This window comes from Buteo buteo, chromosome 11 (assembly GCF_964188355.1).
Source record: "Buteo buteo chromosome 11, bButBut1.hap1.1, whole genome shotgun sequence".
Taxonomy (NCBI): domain Eukaryota; kingdom Metazoa; phylum Chordata; class Aves; order Accipitriformes; family Accipitridae; genus Buteo; species Buteo buteo.
In genome coordinates, this window is record NC_134181.1 from 20,339,290 (window position 1) to 20,360,946 (window position 21,657).

The 21,657-nt window shown below is 37.5% G+C and overlaps 1 protein-coding gene across 3 annotated transcripts in view; it reads right to left on the reverse strand.

Moving 5' to 3' along the window:
* The window catches only part of ESRP2 (epithelial splicing regulatory protein 2), a 46,871-nt gene that overhangs the window by 3,180 nt on the left and 22,034 nt on the right, over window positions 1-21,657 (reverse strand). The window contains exons 5-16 of one of the 3 annotated variants that reach the window (XM_075040285.1): window positions 20,701-20,815; window positions 19,872-19,970; window positions 19,696-19,750; window positions 18,764-18,874; window positions 17,890-18,022; window positions 17,646-17,688; window positions 16,808-17,109; window positions 14,475-14,696; window positions 12,985-13,183; window positions 11,575-11,767; window positions 10,368-10,545; window positions 1,527-1,638 (exon numbers count right to left, since the gene is read on the reverse strand). In XM_075040285.1, coding sequence (XP_074896386.1) covers window positions 1,549-1,638; window positions 10,368-10,545; window positions 11,575-11,767; window positions 12,985-13,183; window positions 14,475-14,696; window positions 16,808-17,109; window positions 17,646-17,688; window positions 17,890-18,022; window positions 18,764-18,874; window positions 19,696-19,750; window positions 19,872-19,970; window positions 20,701-20,815 — 1,740 coding nt within the window. In that variant the 3' untranslated portion in view covers window positions 1,527-1,548. Of the gene's footprint in view, window positions 1-1,526; window positions 1,639-8,084; window positions 8,119-10,367; window positions 10,546-11,574; window positions 11,768-12,984; window positions 13,184-14,474; window positions 14,697-16,807; window positions 17,110-17,645; window positions 17,689-17,889; window positions 18,023-18,763; window positions 18,875-19,695; window positions 19,751-19,871; window positions 19,971-20,700; window positions 20,816-21,657 lie in introns of those variants that run through there. The other 2 variants (XM_075040287.1, XM_075040288.1) reach the window with 2 other exon arrangements.

The window sequence follows — 21,657 nt, forward strand, 5'->3', positions numbered from 1 at the left end:
GAGCTAAAAATGGTCTGCTCTAAACCAGTTCTTTGCTGTTAATCCATATGGGATCAAGTCATTTACCATCAGTCCAGAATGTAAGTTTAATATTGCAGTTCAGAGTCAGCTGAAAACACACATGGAGCACAGTTAGACGTCTGAGCACGGAGGAGAACTTTAAAAAGTAGTTTAAATAGCAACATTGGTGTAATACCAATGTTAGGATCTGCATAGAAAGTTAGCAGAGAAGTCTACACGTTCTGCAAGCAAGGTAATTAAGAGTTAAAAAAGAAACTGAAGGGGTTTATTAAGACACACTAGTTTTAGTTTCTTATTTATAGATAGAAATAGATTTTCTTTATGTTCATATATTTTAAAAAATATCGATTCAAATCCATACAAATCTTTTTTCTGGATGTTTTGTTCTAAAAAGAGTGGTATCTGTATGATACTACTTTGGACTGCTTAGAATTCAGGATGGGCTACTCCATGAATTATTTTCTAGTCAAAGACTGTTTCCAATCTCATACACAGTAGAACCCTATTGCTGATTTGGTTTAAAGAGACCCAAACAGGTTGTCCAAGGTCACGTAAATATGGAAGTGCTCAGATTAATAAATAATGGGTGTTCTTCTGTACACCACCAGACCATGCAGCCTCTAGTGTACTTTTCCCCCAGCAGATCTAAAAGTATCATGAGAAACCGACCTAGTTGACCGTGCAAAGGTAACTTTACCTGCAAAGGTAATTCTATCAAGGCACAGTATTTGATCGTCATTTTTGTACTGAAAGTTTTGTGTGTGGTTTTTTTGGTTTTGGTTTTTGTTTGTTTGTTTGTTGTTTTTTTTAAAGAGAAAAAGACATAGTAACTCGTCAGTAGCATTTTGAATGGAATACAATGGTAATGGGATGTCACAAACTCCATGTAGGTCACAACAAAATTTCTTTAAGAATTATGTGTTAGTGCCAAAAATGCAGGGAAGTTTACCATTGGCAAATTTAGTTGCATTAGAAAGCCACTACACCAAAGAAACCTCTCCTAAAAAAAAGAATGGAATAGTTCACACTGCATTAGGGAGACCAAGAAACAGAGAAATTAATTTCTAGACAGATATATAATACAGGAAAGAGAAAGCCAGAGGTTTGGGGTTTTTTGCACACACATTTGTGTGAGCTTTATAGCCATATCAAGAAAAAAAAAATCCATCTTTTATGACTATGCTAAAAATAAAATATTGGACTGAAAGTTTCACATGAGAAACAAGCACTAATAAACCCTTCTCGAAGTTCAACACACCATCTGAGCAGAACCAGGCAATCACACTACCTCCACCACTGCTATTCCATCAACTACAGATCACAATTGGCCTATTTCCTTGGGTTAGTTAATTTTTTAATAGGACAAAAGCAGAAAGATTAAAGCAAGGATACCAACACAAGCTACAAAGGGGAAAAAGCCATAAGCAAAAAACTCTGTATCACCAAGCCCTTCTTTCCCTTCCCATTCACCACTGGAGACCCAGTTTCTGCCAGTCGCATCTTACCTTCTTCAGAAGTTACAAAGAGTTACAAACAGACCCACTCTTTCGGTGCTTGTAACATACTCCTTGCTTGATCGCTCAGCTGAATAAGGCCATTGTAGTCATCAGGTGCATACTACAGTACAAGTGTGATATATGACAATCAGCAAGAGAAGGAACAGTTCTGGTACAGCAAGCCACACAGATGATCATTTGCAACCATAATTAAGAGCATCAGCTGTAACAACTGGCAGGAGACAGTGAATTTGACAGATACTATTTTTATGCAAGATAAAAAAAAATACATCAACTGAATTACTGGTTGTAGAAATAGATTTAAAGTAAATGCATGTGGGTAATATTCTAAACTGTGTATTTCAACTGTTCCTTATCAAGGAAGGGAAATACTTCAGACCACGAAATGCTCCTTCTTTCATTCTACTTATGAGACAGCAGCATCAGGTAACAAAACTCTTCAGTTTGCATAATCATGCTTCCAGTAATGACTCTCACTGGGACAGATGAGCATCTTCCAGCGTACATACTGAAGTGGGGGATCAGAAGAAGTGTACGGATCTCATTCAGACTTTTATGCAGTCATGAAAACAAACAGCAGCTTCTCTAGGGTGGAGTAATAAACACTTCAGCTGCATATAACACTTGCATTACATACACTACACCAGTGTAGTTAAAAGAAAATTAACGTCCCAGCATGAATGCACTTAAAAGCTAAAATAGCATTTATACTAGTATGGTACATTTCCATATAGGAAAAAGAAATAAAGTATACAGTGTAACTGCATCATGATAGATTTGTAGTAGAAGAATATTAAAATAAAAATAATGACTGTACAACACAGTCACACCAATAAATTAAAACAAAAAACCCCACATGTGGATCAGATCTAAAAAAATATTTGAGATCCTGAATCCAAATAGTAATCATGCATACTATTGGAGGCCCTGATACAAATATGAAATCTATAGTCAGAAAATAGATCTTGGGGAATATGAAACATTGTTTTGTATCTATCTCATAATCTTTCCAAATTATATATCCTGGAAAGGGACTAAGCGTTCTTGCACATGCTGTAAAGACTACTTGAATGCCTCCTGTAATCCAGACGACAAAATGTTAGCATAACCCAGGTTACAGAGTATCCTTTCAGTGGCAAGAAGAGTTTCCAGTCTCCCCCAAAATGGCCCTTTGGCACGAAGGTTTTAGAGGATTGCCAAATGCACACAATGTAGACATACTATGCTGCCTTCCTTCAGTATTTCTATAAAACAAAAAGTCTCCTGCCAGCTTAGGGAGAAAAAGGTATTATATTTGGGCATACAGGACACATGTATCCATCCAAAGTGAAGGTGAAGAGAAAAAAACCCAACCATCAGAGTATACACCTTCCACAGAGAACAATAACCGAGAGCCCAGAAAACGTAAAAGAAAAGAAGAACCTCCCAGAATTTTTACTACTGAATTCTAGCCACCTTCACATCTAGACCCATGCCATTAAGTAAAAGACAAATACAAGAAGTATTTTCTAGATAGTCTCTGCCAGGGCAACCAGATCGTGCAAATATTAGATTTATCAGTTCCCAGACCTGCCCTTGAAACAAATCTACAAAATGTAAGTTTACTCTTTGGAAGGAATGTCTCAAGATAGTACATACTTTAGATTATCAGTAGATGTACAGTAGGTAAAGATCTATAGTCTTGTGAGGGACAGTGTTTAAAACATTACACTTGAACTGCATAAACAATGTGGAAAACACGAAAGTAGGAAAACTACCCTGCACAGAAATGACAAAGTTGTCAGAGCTTAGGCCTAGGCTGAGAGAGAGATCAAAATACCTAGCAATAGAAGCAACTTTTAATCACAAAAAGTTAGGTAAGAGACTGTAGTTAAAATTAAAACAGAAGTTGTGGAACAGTAAATTCTTCAAACTTACAGATTTCAAAAAGTAGTACTGCAAACCAAGCTAGGAAATAAAGTGACAGAATTCTTATTCCCTGTGAATGAAATGGAAACTACCCTAACTTGCCTGAGGAAGTACAGGATCATGAATACTTCTGATTCTGTCTTCGTTTCAGAAACCCATAAGAACAGAACAAAAACATCCAACCATGCAGGACAAACAGTGTAAAGCCAAGGGTAAACCTATAAACTCAAAATGGAAATACAGTTTTGCTAGCTTCCCCTACAGTGCAGTAGGCCAAATTCTGCTTCCATTTAGATTTGAAAAATACCACCTAGTGGTTTAACCCCCCAGTATAACCAGTTGCAAGTTCACTGAGCTAGATTCTAGCAGTTTCCTGTATACACATTATTCAGACCTGAGACAGTATGACAATACTGAGATAATATGAAACTTCACATTGTATTTTCAAATACCTACCCTTAACACACAAATAACTGGTTATTAGTTACTAAATACTGTAATAGTTCCCCTTAAATTTAAGGGAAATAAAATTAAAAGCAGCCCTCACTGTTAGTGCCTCCACTATCCTCCTCTTATCCCACTATCCTCTCATTCCCACCTTCCTTGCTTCTCTGAACTGAAGCACAGCCTCTTTCCTCAGAGTTGCTGCCTTGCTCCCTCCCCCCTTAAATGAAGAGCTCCATTAGAAAAGTCAGCCTCAGATGTTAAGGACATCAAGACATACAGTTCTCAGCATACACTCTGGTGCTATACTGACTTCTTCCAGTGATCAGAGATGGGAACTAGGATCAAGAAAGATGGAAACTAAATATGGAAACTAGGTATGGGATAAGGTTTGCATTTAGAACCTAACCTAGGAGAAGGAAGCAAAACAGAACCTTTGCAAGTGGTTACTAAATAAGGTTCTGGGGTCAACCATCAGCTCTACAGCAGGCTGCAAGATGGCAGGAAGAATATGCATACATACTGGGAAAAAACCCACAGCTGATTGGAACAGAGATTACATCAAATAGTGAAGAATGGCATTTCCTGTTCCCTACATTCTTGTTATCTCCCCTGTGACAGTAGGGGTTTTTATAGCTTAAGACACGTCTGTTAATAATGGCGAAATGATGTTTCCTGAATGACATGTTGCTTCTCTACAGAATCAGCAGTTTACCTTACAAGTGTAAGGTAAATACCTTTCTAGGTATTAACATTTGAAATGGCAGAGATATTTCAACTTGCGTATATTAAATAGTAATTATAATATTAAATAACATATTACAATAGACTAGATAATAATAAAAGACAGATGTACATTAAATAGCACTAACTCCACTCTCCTAAAGGAGATGACCATTTCTGACCAACAATTACCTCCAGTATGGTAGCATCTCCCAGACAGACTATCTGCTATGCTTATTGCAGTGCAAAGCTTTTTAAGATGATAGAAATCAGAGACAGACTGGTTAATAAAGAGGTAGTATACTATACTCCCTCCTTGTACATGTTTTTTTTTTCTTCAAGCTATTTTATTTATTTCAGAAATACCTGTTACACTGAGGGGAATATGGGACTGTTCTTGTCCTCTCACAGACTGTGCACAGATTTAACCAGGTCACTAACCAGTGAGACATTAATTTTAATTTCATTTTTTGCAGTTCCTATAGTGGACGTTTAAAGATCAGTCTAAAAACAGCATATGCAAAGCAATCTAGGGGGAAAAACATCCATTGCTAAAAACAAAATTAAAATTGGAAAGCATATTTAGACATGTCCCAACTGGAAAAAAAAACAAGGGGAAATGAAAGAAAAGAAAAACATCATAGGCAAAATGGCCACATCAGGATTGCAGCTGCAGTTCTAGCCTAAACTAGCACAAACTCTATCACAGAACAGTTCCTAAAGGGAAGAAATCCAGCTCTCATACTTTCGAAAAAAGTCTAGATACAGTAAGTCTGGAATGTAGAATCAGATTTGATGAGTAGCTAACTGCAACCTTTGGCACAAGAGTCAGGAGAAATACCCAAAGCTGGCTTTGCCACTGAAGTATATCAATTGTACTTTAGGAGTGCCAATACAAGCACCAGCAACCACCTGAATGCTTTGTGGAACAGACAGTGAAATACATAATGCCTGTTCCCAAAAATACAGCATGAAGATGGTGCCACTTTAGTCGCTTGCTTCAAGCATGGGAAGCAACAGACAGAAACAGCAGCCACTAATTTACTAGTCCCAGTCTCATAGATGCTTTCTCCACATAGACAACATTTCCAGGTGGAAGATAAATTTAGGAATAAAGCAAAACAAACAGCATACTCTATCCTGAGAGCACAGTGGTGAGCATATAATAATGTCTATATTGCCAGATGACTTCAAATATCAGTAAGTAGGAATTCTTCCTCTACCACATCCTCTTTCCCTTCCCTAGTCAGAAGGGGCTATGCCTAGAATTGGCACAGAGACGATGGGGTATCCCTCTCAGACTACAAAGCATCAGATTTCAAAAGGAAACCATAGAAAACAGAGAATACTTCTTTGTTTAAGCATGCATTTCAGAGAAAAAAACCCTAATCCCTAAAAAGTCAGTAACAATGAAGCCTGCTGTCCTGATACAAAAGAGAAATGTTGTTAATGCCCTTGGAATTTAGCCATCCATCCACTTCACTTCCTTATTACGTTTTAAGCACAAACCACCCTCCTCCCCCCCTCAATAAGCCTTGAATTCTGGGTCTCTGAAGACTTGGAAGATTAATATACTGCAAAAGCTCTTTTTAGCTGCAGATAAAAGGCACCTAAGTCCAGTATAGGTTTAAAGAACAGTATTTCTTTTAAGCTTCTCTTACATAAAAACATGTACACAAAGAAGTCTCTACATTCCCATCCTAACCTTTTTTCAGCAAATTCAGGAGGCTTTAAATAAAGCTCAGATGGTGACTGTGGTCCCTAAATCTTAGTCTTCTCCTAGTTTATTTTTTTACCAGTTCTGAATGAAACATACTACTATACTTATACACAACCTACCTAAAGAGCAAGTCTGCTTTCTAAGAACTAATCCACACAGTCTTTTTCAGGCAGTCATGAGTTCACTTTACATTCATGCCAACCTCCAATAAACTGGGCAACTACTACTAAATGCATGCTGAATCCCAGCTAAGACAACAGTTGTGAACTAGCTTTTGGCCAGCTAAGACCATGGGCACAGTTAAATTGCATCTACTTATACATAAACCTCACAGTTCTTGTCAGAATACCAACTCTGTTCATGTCAGCAGTAAACATGCATTCTCATAAGAAGAAAAAAAAAATTAGGTCATTATTTGGAGACTAGAAATATTTCTCATTGATTCATTTAGTGGCTAAAGAGGAAAATCCATAGAGGATTTAGCCAGTAAATAAAGAAAAATACTTCTTAGTGAAAAATTTTGTTCTGGTATCCACAAACAACTTCACATAAATCCATCACTCAACTACTACACCTGTTCCTTCCTTATTTACTTGATCTCTCTCACTGCTTCTACAGCTGTACAGAGTAATGGCCTAAAGTAACAGAAAAGTCTATTGCATGTAATTTTTTCACTATTTTTGCACTACTTCTTCCTCAAACTTTTCCCCATAGGATCTGAAATACAAATTATTTTTCCTAATTCTAGAAAGGTCTCTTCACAATCACATATTTTTCAAACTATAAGGGAAGTTTCCTGTAAACATCCATAGATCCCTTACCTCAACATAACGCCCAAAGACCAGCATCTGCTGAGCAGCTGGTGTTTTAGCACCTGTCAGAGCAACTACTGTCATCGTCATCCCACTGTCTTATCTGAATTGTATAGTGGGTTTCTTTGTTGCTGCGGTTTTGATTGTTATGGGAGTTATTTGTTGTTGGTTTTTTAAGTATCCTTTAGCTATGTATCCAATATATAACTGGAGTCAAATCAATGGCCCTGTTGCATTACAGTACAACAAAAAAGCAGTTTAACATGAATTGCCTATTGAATCAGCGAGAAATAATATTGGCTCTCTTGAAGATTACAGTACACTACAATATTATACAGAAAGGTGATGGAGGAAAATTACCATCTCTAAGATTTACTATTAAAATTCTTCACAGGTTTCTCAAAATTGTTTAATGCAACATACATTAAACACATGCAATCTGGAAGGAATTTTCAACAATGAAAACAAAGCAGAACTACAAGAAATCAAGCTGTTGAACCACTAAACAAGAGGCTACTGCTGATAAAATTAAATTAAAATTAAAATGCTGATCTGCAGATTTTTACTTTCTTTATTATTAGAAGCATGTACTGATATTGAGACCAGCGTGTTGAAGCCCACGATAAGCAAAGTCTATCTCTTAAGAGGCAGGTCTGGTATGAAAGGTACTTTCACTTAAGTAGCAACATATCCATACATGCAATACACAGAGCCCATGAAGACTGAAGGAAGAAAACAGAAGAGAATAAAGCAAGAATTAAAACTTAAAACCTGTTCTCTTCATACAAGGACATACAAAGACAAAAAATCACCCTTCAATCTCAGCATCTCCAATCTGGTTCCCAGATACCAACATTGAAGCCCACTGAATACCAACATCAGTTAGTTATACAGAAATTAAAACCATGCCCAAACCACTGGTGATTATTAGTGGCTCACTTTATAAACAAGCAGAAGCATCGTGCAATAAATCCTTGGGCAGCAGCAGAAAATGAAAAAATAATGTGAGGAGAGAGGAAAGGGGAGGAAAAAAGAAAAAAAAAAAGATTAGTTATTGCTCCAGAGACATAATATCGTCCCAACACAGTAAGTCACCACCTCTTTTTTCCCCTAAAGGAATGAGCAAGTATAAAACTAGCATTACCACATGCGGGATTCCAAGAACAATTCAAAATAATTCCTTGGCTCCTTTATAAGATATTGAACCCGATCCCATTTGGACACCATCTTCTAAAGAAATCAAAGAGGTGACCAATTTAATAACAGTAACTGATGATGACAGGAGGTTGCAGCAGAAGAATATAGTTTTCATCTTGTAGCAAAATCTCTATTTGAGACATTTAATTGTGCAATACAACACCATGAACTGCTCTCCAAATGCAAAAACAAAGAAGAGGGCAAATTCAGCACCAGACCCAAAGTTCAGATTCACTAAACTGAAGATTTAGTGGAAGACAGCGCTACTAGACATTCTCACTGACCAGTTCCAGGTCACATTTTTCAACAGTGCACTTACACATCTAGCTGAATTTCAATTTAGAAAATAGCCTTCCTCACTTAAAGTTTTAATACACCCACCATCCATCTACCAAAAACCCCAGTCAGTTAAAAAAAAAAAAAAAAAAAAAAAAAAAGGTGAAATATCAATGACTAAGCAACAGATGAACAGATGAAATCATGAAAGCCACAAGTAACCAAACTTGGTTTGAACTCTGGAAATATCTGTTGAAGAAAAAGCCATAAAGTACAATGACATTTAGTTTCTTTTTAATGTTTGTCAAAATTCATCACACTTTTAAGCTAAATAATATAGCTTTAAGCTTATATTTAGCTATAAGCTAAACCTTCAAATTTTTCCACTGAAAAACCAAGTATGAGAAACTACTTTCAAACGTAAATGTAACAGTTGAAAAGAAGCCACAACAGGTGGAGCACTGTATCTTCCAAATACTCAAGACTCAGAACATATATATTTAAGCATCTGTTCTCAGTCTACACTCATTTACATAGCAGACATCTGGCTCTACAAACTAAAGCCCATTGTCCTTTAAGAATTCTAAAGAAAAAAAAGAAGAAAAAAACCCATACCATGCCTGAATGTTTCATATTAACTGCTGCTATGCATTAAAAAGAATACATCTGCATCTTACACTTTAGCAATACCACTGTTATCCAACTTACAGAATTTTGAAGGACAAACATGCAAAAATTGTCTTCTTTTCACACATATCACTTGAACAGTGGTTTGAGACCCACCAAGAGGATTTTAATTCAGGGCTTTTGAGTAGTACCAAAAGTGCAGATTTGGTATTTGTGTAAGTGCCATTATCCACAGAAGTTAAATACTCACCAGAACATACAATATTCAATTATCTTTCCTTTTAACAAACACGTGGTGACAAAACACGGATAGAGATACCATATCCTCTGAGATGAAAGGCAGAAGACATGGAAAGACCCATTCCATGAATTCAAATAAGTGCTGCTGGAAAAAAAATGTTTGTACATGGTGCTTTTTTTTTTTTTTTTTTAGTGTTCCTCAAGCAGGTAAGTTTCTATGTGTTTGCTCACTGATCGAGCATTAAATCAGTACATACCGACTGAAGTTACCTACAGCATGTAGAATATTGGCTATCAGTATAAAATGGTTTGGAAAATACAGTTTTCCTTTAGGTTGCAATGTAACACAGTTTTAATGGAAAATGTTTCTGCTTGTAACCAAAATAATTAGTCCTTGAAAGAGTGTCTGACAGAGGTGTCTGTCTGTCTCCTTTTGCAAGCAAGTCACCACACCTAGGTCAACACCTTTTGTACTAGAAATTTGCTCTCAGCAGGCTATAACACTTAAGTCTTGAAGATCAAACACTGACCCTACCTAGGGCTCCCGCCAAAAAGCGGCCAGAACTGAAAGCTTTTGGCCGCCCTCACCTTTCTCTGGCAGCCCCATTTGCAGCCCCACTCACACTGGGGCTCTGCGCTTTCTCCCTCTCCAAACTCAAACCTTAACCCTAGACAATCACTGCTTTCAAATTAGGATATGTCTATTATATAGGAAACAAGGCAAATTGTATATTATACTTTGGTCTGCCAGTTAAATATACAACATAGAGCTTGCACACTTGTTCAGCAACTTCCAAAAGCACTCACTTGCTCAGTTTGATCCCCACCGATCATTACTCGGCGGTCCAAATACAATATCAAGGAGAGGGACTGCATACTAACCTGGTACCCCTGGAAGAAACTGAGTATCTCCTTCATTCCTGTGTTATATGGCAAGCCCTGCATACGGACTAATGCTCCAGGCTGGGGCAGAATTGGAGTGTGGGTGGCAGTGGCAGCAGCGGCTACAGCTCCCGGAGGAGCTGCAATATAACCCACCGTGGTAGGTGATACTGGAGGGCTGAAAGAGAAAGAGGGGCAAAATTGTTATGAAAACCAATAACTGGTTTTAGTACTCGGAATAGGCAAAGATGATACTAAAAATTTAAATCTGTGAATAAGCCCAAAACCCACAGAAAACCAAGCAGCCCTGATGTGGACTGCTTTGTGGACTTTCTTCATTTCTCTTCAGCATCTGATAATTTATTTTTAGAGAAGTGAGGGAAAGGAAAATAGCTAACAATTGTAGTTGAAGACATAAAGAGTAGCATTTGTTATTTCACAGGGGAGAAAAATAGTAGCTGCAGATTACTAGTTCTAAGATTGTTAATAAAACCATGAAGAAAAGCCAGGGGCTATGTGGATCATAGTATGAAAAGCAGGAAAGGGCCCAAATCTGTTACTTCTGAGCCACAAAACGGTGCGTAAAGTAGCATCTCAGGTCAGGGCCTGTCTAGCAATTTACCAGAGAGTCAGGCTAGTAAGTGTCACAAGCCTAGGAACTATGAATGAACAAGCTATTTCCCCACGGACCCAGGTACCAGACTTCAGTGAGCCACGTTGATACCATCTGTGAGAAAGGAAGAGGTGTAAGCAATGCAGAAGATCTCCACATGTAAAGTGTTCTGTGTTCTCACTGATAATAGAAGTCGAACCTAGTACACACCTACGATGAGTCTTTCAGTATGGCAACAGTGTCGTTAGTACAAGAACAAACTAAGGGATGAGGGTAGAGGCACGTATTGACACAGCTTCTCATTTGGCCAAGAAATAGAACTGCCTTGATGACGTTGCCCCAGTGCCAAAAACACTGTTAAATATTAGACCAACATTATAATGAGATTCAAACAGAACCTACACAAAAGCCGAACTTCATTACAAGGCCACAGAGATTCAGTTCAAGTGGCTACTGCCTCTGCTGATGAACATCAAGTTCCCAGGATTATCTACACCAGAAGTACAAATTTAAGAGCTGTTCACAGGTGATGACACAGTTGCCTGTTCCACCAAGATGAAATGTCCAAGAGAAGCAGCTAAGTCTAGGGGTTACCTGGGATAGTAAGCTGTGTAATTCATATAAAGCTGAGCAGCCTGAGCTGGGTAGTAGGTAACAGTTGGAGGAGCAGTCGTGGAGGCCTGGGGAGTCCTGGTGGTTGGTAAGAGGGCTTGTGGCTGGTAAAGCGCTGCCTCTGCTGGGATCACAGCTGCTGTCTGGAAAGCAGCATAAGCTGGTGGAGAAAGACCTAAGAACAAACCAGCACACAGCAACAAAACCCAATCAGAATGGTGATCTCTGCTACAGGAAAGGAATTATTCATCCTGATGTGATTAATACCACCTGGGCATGATTAATGAACACTTGTGCAAAGACTGCTCTCTAGCCTCTGCCCTGGAGACCCCTGCTACATCACCATGAATGACAACCAAGGCATTTGAAATGAGCAGTTTCTGAGAGTTCACAACTAGAGCTGAGCAGCCTTGTCCATATGTAAATGGAAAGTAGGGAACTTCAGAGTTACTCAAAGAAAGCATAAAGCCATGTGCATAGAGAAAGCAGGCGTGCACACCAACACACCCTCTGTTCTTTCTAACAGAAGTTGTACTCTGTGGGACAAAATTACCATAATATTAGCTACACATGGGCATCCTCAACTGCTGACCATGAGTCTTCATGTATAAGCCTCCTGCACCTTCAAAACATTTTTAGGATCTAGCAAATGGAAAAAAGAATACCCCGCACTAGATCACTAGTCTGATGCATTTTGATGAACAAATACCTGATTTGTATAGGAACATTAAGCTTGGCTTGGTGTGCAAATTGTTTTTATATACTATATTTGGCAGCTTTTTACTATTTTGCAAATACACATCAGTATCTGCTTTGTGATTTGGTAGTGAGACTAACTAGAATGGTACAGTAAAGTTCCATTATAGTTCCACAATAAGGTTCACTGTAATCTTAAATAAATAAAAAAATAAAAATCCATCCAACTTCACCACTCTATAGTCTGTTAGCATATCATCCCAGTGGGTGTTTTCCTTCAAAAATAAGCCCATAGAGTACCTTCTCAATGCTCTAAGGCAAGATAGCAAGAGCACTCATCGGCAGCTAGAATACAGAATTTCTCCCCCTTTTAAAAATCCCTCTAATTCCAAGTAGGCTTCACTACAGCAAGTCTACCACAGAGCTCAGAAGAACAGTACACCCATAAAAAGCAAAAGTGTGCAACAATTTCACTGGCAAGGCCTTGCTGCCCTCTACTCACCACCGAAAATACAATAAAAATGCCTCTGATCAGTCCCATTATTGCCCAAAGGGAACAATTCCAATCTCAGCATGTATAGATGGATGATTATTGATCATGGCAAAACCCAAGTCAAAAAGTGAAAGGCCACAAAGCTTCAGCACCTACCACATATCAGCCTTTAGCAGCAGAGAGCAGAAGAATTGGAGACTTACATGGTAACTTACATGGCGGTGGGGATAAGCCACTACGATTTAAAGTGCCACCCATTAAAACAAAGTTCATCTCCTCTCCTGAACACTGGAATACTTCCACATAGCGGTCCTTCATCATTTTTTTGTGACATTTTTGAGCCACCATAAAGGCTTTGTCAGCAGATTTCATTTGGATAAAAGCATCACCTGATGGTCGTCCCTAGGGGAGGGGGTGGGGGGGTGGGATGGAACAATCGTAAGTCAATCTGCTATTAAAAAACATGCAGAGCACAAGAAATACAGAAAATACTAAGATCAGATGTCTACTAAAAGTCTGTATTGTTCTTCCATCATGTGGCACCAATGACTAATAACTCAACAATTATTTTTTGGAGCAGAAAGGCAAGACTCATATAACCAGCACCCAGTTAACATAACTCTACTTCTGACTTCTGCAGAATGAAATAGAGAATAATTTAGTATGGAAACAAACTTTGGAGGCCTCTACTCCAAACATTGTTCAAAGCAAGGCTAACTTTCATGTTACATCTGGCCACTCATGGCCTTCTTCACTTGAAATCTGAGCATCTCCAGAGGTGGAGATTCCGCAGCATCTCTGGTAACCTGTTCAGTTGCCTAACTAATTTCTCATTGTGATTTTTTTTTTCCCCTTTTCACCCAATTGGAATTTTCCTTGATGCAGTTTATTAACACTGTCTCTTATTCTTTTGCCATGAAGCTCTGGGAAGACTCTGGCTTTGCCTTCCCTGTAGCTATTTTTTTAGGTAATAGGACAACAGTATAAAGCTCCAGACATGCTTTAGTAAAGTCCATAGTTACATTAGAAATTGATTTCCACATCTGATTTTCCGCAACCTGACAGACTTTGCTGTATGTATAAAATATTAAAAACTTTCTTAACAAAAAAGCAAAACAAAAATAGTAGATCTCTCATATTTTCTTTAATACCTCAATATTTCTGTGGCTAATAGAGGTTATTTTTAACACAACAAGGAAAAAATATCCCTATAATTATGTCATTAAAATATATCCAAAACACAATTTTTAATTACCAACTTCCTTTAAAGCCTGAGAAGTGTCTAATCAAGTTAGACGTTAGGAAAACCTAATACTTCTACAAATACCACTCAAACTCATTGAGCAGGAACCCCAAAGCTGACAGAGCAGCTATGCCATCTAACATGAGACATTTCTGTCCTGTGTATTTCCAGCACTTGACTGAAACACAAAGTCCTATTTAAGACAGCCTCCAGGATAAAGCTATCATTAAAAGAACAAGCTTCATCCTCCCCAATCTTGTGCATACATATATAGAAAGAAAAGCACATGTGTATGTAAAAGGGTAAGACAAATGAGGAAAAGACAAACAGAACATGGTTTTCTCAAGGTTATATAAGACCTAAAGCACAGCCAAGAACAGGTAAGCTACCCTGACTTCTAACTCTGTTGAATAACTGGAAAGTTAGCCCTCCCATGCAAAACACTGTTACCTGTTGATTAAGGACCATGTGAACTCCATGGGGCTTGATATCAGCTGTGGCATCTCCCATAAATTCCAAGATGTCATCAATGCCAGCAGTGTAAGGTAGGCCTCTGAGCCGGACACAGTCACGTATGCTACCCGTGGCAATGGTATATGGTGGGGGTATGACAGGAATTATGGGAGTTGGGAGAGTGGGAATAAGAGGTGTTGACATATATCGATTAAGTACCTGTTGGCAAAAAAGCACATTGATAGAGATTTACACACCATCTGGCTGAGCACAAATCAGTTCTCATAATACTATTTCACACATTTAAACAAATCCACTTCCAACATCAGAGAAAAAAAAACCTTCTTAAATCAAATTATTGTGGATAGTTTCCTGTTGGGCATTTGAAAGTTTCAAACTCGAAAGGGGAGAGGGGAAGTCTAACAAATTTAATTTGCTAGACTCTAATAACAGACCTCTCTAATCTCATTATAAAAAAGCTAAAAGCAGATTACAGTTCATGTTGGAATATCCCAAGAAGGAACATCTGAAAGCCACATTTGTGCTAATAAACCAGTATTGTCACATACAGTTCTTACTTAAATTAGTGTAAATGAAAAACAATCATTTTAAAAGAACTGAAACCTGAAATAACTAATAAGTAAAAACACTAGCTCTAATTCATTCATAAAACCTGATTGGTTAAGTGAGGGTGCTTGGTTTTTTAACCTGAGTGCTCATCTCCAAGTACAGGTTTTCAAGGAGTAAGGAGGAAAAAAAAAAAAAAAAAAAGTATAAGAATTATAGGTAACCTTGATCTCAACATTTTATTTTCTCTTGACTCATTCCCAAATGACAAAGGGAACATAACTTGCTGTTGGGGCATACTGCTGGAAAACATATTTAGTGATGATTATCAGAAATAAATAAACATATTGTACCAAAAGAGGTACCAAAAAAGGCAGTTACAAAGCTTTAGTTTTCTCAATAATCATTCAGCCTAGGGAGTTTGTCGCAACAGAAGCCTTTTTTCAAGAATCTACTTGTAGCACATTTCAGGCCAGAAATCTTCTCCCTCAGTTGTGTATAGAATATTGCAATTACTTTGTATTAACACTAAGTAGATGAGAGCTGGCTTTACCTCTTGTAATTACTCAAACAAGCAGCTTGTAATTCCCTAAAAAAAAAAAAAAAAAAAAAAAAAAAATCATCCCTTTCTCAAGCAGCAAAAAAATTAGGGTGTCACCCTGGACAGCTGTCAGAGGAAGAAGTAATGACATATTGGTAGAATACAAGTTTTATCCAGGTCTCCCTAACAAAAGTGAGAGCAAAAACTTGGTCACTGACAGTGTTTTTGTTCCTTAGAGGATTCAGCCTTGTTCTCTCATGACAGGGGGGAGAAAAAAAAAAAAAAAAAAAAAAAGGAAAAAGAAATCTCACCACGCCATTTCACTTAGTCTTTTACAATACACGTATCAGATTCTTGACTGGTCTAATCTCTGTATCACAGTACTAAGGGTAAACTGCAGGTCTACAAGCATGGATATTCTTTCCCTTGCCCCAGCCCTTCTATTGAAAAGGTTTCTCATGTCACATAGGTTGAAACAGTTAAGTTTTTACAGACAGTGGTTATGCAAAGACCAGATCAACTCTCATAATGGTTACCTTTGGCATTATCAGTCTAGAAATATTCTGTGTCAGGCAGAAAAATGTAATATGTGATTTTTTCACAGGCTCGAGTTGCTGGTGCCAAAATAAAATCATTTTACCAGTTCAAGAAGATGATTATAGGAAATGGTGAAGCATAGGGAAAAAAGTGAAATATATTATCTTAGGACAACAAATATTTCACTTCCTTTTACCAAAAATCAGATACATCCTGGTAATTCTTAAGTTTCCAACAAAGCAGTTGTAGGAAAAGCTAATTTAATGCATCCAGATTTGGATTAAATGTTAGAAATTCTGTACACAGACACCAGAATTTAAAGACAATACTGCAGATTTCAAGAAGCATTACTACAATACTATCAATCTAGTATATTTTTAGAATTATTTTTGTGATTTCAGTCTATCCTTATGAAGTAGGAGAAAATTATCCAATGATTTTTATTTTACAATCTGAGGGATGTTAAAAAAGAAAAACAAACAGTGGCAATAAAAAAAAAAAACCACCAAAAAAACCAATGCTGCACAATTTTCCATGCCAATCAGTAAGTACATATTGCTCTTTCTAGAGCTTGACATCTTTAATATAATAGACTTTCATGGTTGTCTACAATGTATTTGTGTGCAAGTGTTAGAAGAAATGTTTTAACTGTTAAGTTTTGTGTCTCACAGCCAATAGTTACAACCTGTTGGACTTCTGCCGCTGTGCTCCTGAAGAGTTCAATGTAACGTTTTCCAAGTATTTCTTTGTGCTTTTTAAGTGCATTCTGTGCATATTCTTCACAGGAAAATAACACAAATGCATCTCCTGTGGGCCTGCCATCTGGGTACTTGACAAAGAGAAGTCCCTCTTTCCCTCCTGTGACTGGGCACTCTGGCCCCAGGAACCCCAAGACATCCTCCTGAGTAGCAGTGAATGGAAGGCCTCTCATCCGGATGATAACTTGATTCTCCTTAGATAAGAACTGGGCCACTTCATTGGAGGTGCCTGGTAGAAAGACGACAGCATATGGTCAGCCAACAATGTATGATCATGCTGGTCAGTCAATTCGATAGGACACAGGAGCAGCAAAGCATTAAGGAGCAACATAGGAGGTAAGTAGCTAGCAACAAACCCACAGAAGACCTGAGACACTACTAACTCCCAGTAATCTATTTTGAAGTGAAAATCCCTTACCCTGAAAATGCTTCATATTTTAATGAAATTGGAACAAAGATAAGATTAGTGTGAAGTTATACAACATATATAGATCCCTCTACTGCAAAGGTTCATCTTCCTCCCAAACAGCAAGACCTGTCTGTGAACATCACAGCCCAAATGCTCACAGCTCAAATTCAACCACATGAAACCAGAACTTGACAGGGTCAAGTATTCTTGGAAGGCAAAACAGGAAAAGCTACTTCATTATCTATTTGTGTCCTCAGTCAGGACAAAAAAAAAAAAAAAAAAAAAAATAAAAATTCAGAACTAAGACAAGACTCCTATGAACTTAAGTAATCACACTGAACTCCAGCATCACTCACCTCCTGCAATTTTTAAGAATTCTTCCCCAGTTGCTTTGTAAACCTTAAAAAGAAAAAAAAAAAAAAAAAAATCACACATGAAAATTACAACATTCAACTCAAACACACTCACTCTTCCAGATGTGAGAGAATTGTATTTTGGTACTTTAAGCAAAACAAAAGTGTGGTTTGTTCTCATTTAAAACTGTGGTCTAAAATATTCAGGTTGCTGTCTGAAGATTTGTTTCAAGTCACTCTTTTTTACCTCAATGTATCTGCTACCCATGTGATGCTTATGTCTTTCCAGTGCAAGATCTCTCTGTTCCGAATTGACAAACCGAACTAATGCCTCCCCATTTCTTCTTCCTTGAGCATTCAGACAAAGAGCCACACCACCTCTGGAAGGTAAAGCCAACAAAAATAAACTTAGTTTAAATCTTTAATACATTTAATATATAATTGTGTAAGAATAGTAGAGAAATTAGACTAACATGGAGTTTACAGATTGAAAGAGAAATTGCTACTATCCACAACTTAATTTCATTTTTAATGTAACACAATTGTACTGCAGAATCCACTTCGGTGAGATCTTGGATCTCATGCTGTTCACCACTTTTTCAACTTCCATGCAGATGTAAATTTGCAAGCCCTTCCTATCATCTCAGTGTTGAGAATCTGGAATACATATTAAGTGACAGGTATGCTAAATATATATATACAGAGGTGTACACATATCAGCCATATGAAAATTTCTTCCAAACAGCACTTGAAGGTTTCTGAATCTGGCCTGTTTTGGAGGTATAGCAGAATACTGAAGAGTCGGCACAAAATTAAAGCATGTATTATATCTTGCAGTAGGAGTTTCTCTCTTTAGGTACTAGCAATAAATGAACGTATGTTGGTTTTCAATTGATAAATCTCTTTTCTTCTTCACACACTTCAAAACTCTTTCTTGCACACCTAAGGCTGGTAAACCTGTTCAGGCATCATGACCTGGGTGGGAAGGGGCCTGGGTGGGGAAAGACAGTAGAAGTGAGGACTCTAGTGGGGGGTGGAGGGGATGTATGTTAAACAAATATTAACAGAACTTGCTATTAAAGTCAAAAGTGATAAAGCAAAACAAATTCTTATTATCTTACTTGGCAATGTTAAGTCCTTTGAAAAATCGAGCAATATCTTGGTCTGATGACTGCCATGGCAAACCTCTGGCACGTATTACTGTCTCACTGTCCACTGTTTCAGATTTACTACTGCACAGAAAGAAAAAGAAGCCAAAGTAAGATTTAATCTAGGTTTTCCATTATCTTACCAAATTTCAGTTTGCAACTAATGTAACTTGTAAATCAGGAGTATATTTGCTGTTGACACTCTTCCAATTCTGTTACTCCTTTCAATGAAGAAAGGAAAGATAACTGGGATAATTCTTTTGTGTGTACGACGCCTAAGATGCGCTATGTTGTCACCACATTGCAGTTCCTTAAAAAGAAAAAGTAGGAAAACTGTCTCAAAAAGTAATAAGGAACTGGATTAATTTTATTTGAAAGATCTAACAATCCAATATAGATGATTACAAGACAGTCCTAAATATGAATACATAATACTTTTGCTTAAGATGTTTAATTCTCCAGTTACTGCAATGCCTTTGAACACAAAGAACCATTCCGTTTCTTCTCTCCCTAAACCCAATATGCAATACAGCATATTAGACCACTCTTCAGAAGCACCACGTAGGTCAGTTGCATATAGGGCACACTAGCCATTACCCCTGTTGACTTAGGGAAAGTTCACAAATATTTCTTCACCACTGGGTAAGATAAGTCAGCCTCACTGCCATGCAAAACAGAAGCTAGAGAACAAAGAGCATTTAACTTGCAGTGACTTTAAAGTGACGGACTAAAGTACAGCATTCAACATACCAGCTATAGTCTGTCTACGCTAGACTACTGAATATACTATTCCTGTTCTCAGGAACCAACCTACTTTCCCAGTGACCATGACAAAATATTCACAAGCTTTCCTTCCTGTAGGCAAGACATCTTTAGTTGTAAACAACCGTGACAAGGGCACTTACCAAGGACCTGTTTCGTACTTGTATTTCACAGTTTCAGGCTCAGTAAATACATGATCTGCAACAAAACAGGAAGTTTAAATATAACCAGGGTCAGTGATTACTTAAGAATGACAGTACCACTGCCAATTCTTACAGGAAAGAAAGATTTCAGCATTCTGTATAAATAGTTCACTTACCACCACTTTCAGAAAGCATGCTGAAAATGATAGCCACCATGGTTTTCACTTGCCACACACCAAAGTCCTCTTCTGTTTCATCTGTCCCCAAGCCTAGATCTAAACAGGTGATTACAGAAAATAACAGACTTGCACAACTATTTGTAAACAAGTCATAAGGCTTTCCTGATATTAACACAGAAACGGTAATCAAATTTACTGGTCTTAGTGGGAACACATGACCATCAGACAACTGCTCATAAACTGGTTAATATTCACTTTAACGGTCAACAGTCTGAAGACTATTGATAGCTTACATCATTTCAGTGTTAACAGTTAGAAAAAAAAAAGCAACTGAATAAGTTCCTATCACTTCAAACATAACTGAACTTTAACCACATTCAGCTGAGCCACAACAATGCGCCTAAAATTTAAATGTAGGGTTTTAGGTTTGTTTGTTTGTTTGTTTTAAACTCAGTTCAGTCAGGATCATACAACAGAACTATTACTACCTGCAAACTAGCAGCTTGCAGGCCAGCTGGTGCTGAAAAGACCCACTGATAGCTAAGCCTTTGCTTTAAGATCAAGTATCAATGCAAGTGATGTTTTTCTTTAGTGGATTTACTATATATGGTTTAGAACTCAGCGTTAGACTCAAATTGAAGAAAAAAAAAATTACAAGCAGAGCCATTCCACTCAACACACACTTAAGCAAACATTCCTTCCATTTTATCTGTGAGTTTTTAAAATACACATCTTAGTTTAGAAGAATAAAACCTGTAATGATCACAGAGATAAAACCTAAGGAAGCATAATTGATTCTGGTGTAAGAGCTGCAGCAAAAGGATACATTCTGCCATGGTCTTGATAGTCTGATCTTTTACGGCGGCTGAACTAGGGTAGCAAGTATGAAATTCTTTGCGCAGATCATAAAAGGAATAGAAGCAGTCTGACAGCAGGAAGTTCTACAAGGAAGGCAAAAAGTTTGTTTTGTACACACCATTGCTTTAAATTCTGATTAGTACTTTTGGACTGAATGAGGCAGTCGCAAAAATCACATAGTTGCATGTCATCAGCTTGTCTATGATAGACCAGTTTAGTTCTTTTGTAACACAGTTCAAATTCCATAGCCTTACAGAATTAGATCTCTCAATGAGCAAACCCAAATAGCTTCTGAGAGGCAGACCTGTGCAAAACAGCTAGAGAAGATGGATGGGGAAGAAAAAAAAATCTAGGTTTTGCTGTTTTATCAATACTCCCATTCTCCCATTTAGGATACTGTATTTTCTCTTTTCTGGCTACACTGAAAAGCGATATTGTACCAAAACATGATAACAGAGTTTAAATAAATATTGTTACAGTGTACATTATTAAACAAACATTTAAGCAGCCCTTCACTCAGACATTAGCTTATTTTTTTCAAGGAATAAAAGAAATAATTCTGGTCTAATTCACTACTTTCTCTCTTGCACTCTCCAGCTGTTTTACTATATAAAAGTTTGACTTCGGTCTAGCCAAACAGCAACCACCTTTGTGCCTTTGTAAATAAAGAGTTAAGTAAAGTCACAAGGTAATGCTTCTTAGAATAGTAGGAATAGCAAGAGCTAAGGTCCGAGGCTTACTGACATTTAACATGCAGGAAGAAATAAACTTTCTCAAATAAAAAAGTATTGAAGGAGAAAAAAAAGATAAAAAAGATAAAGAAATACAGTATTACGAGACTCAATACTTGATCAGATCCATTCCTTGATCTGGTATGGACAATTATTTCTTCCACAACATTACAGTATTTGTTTTGGTTTAGTCC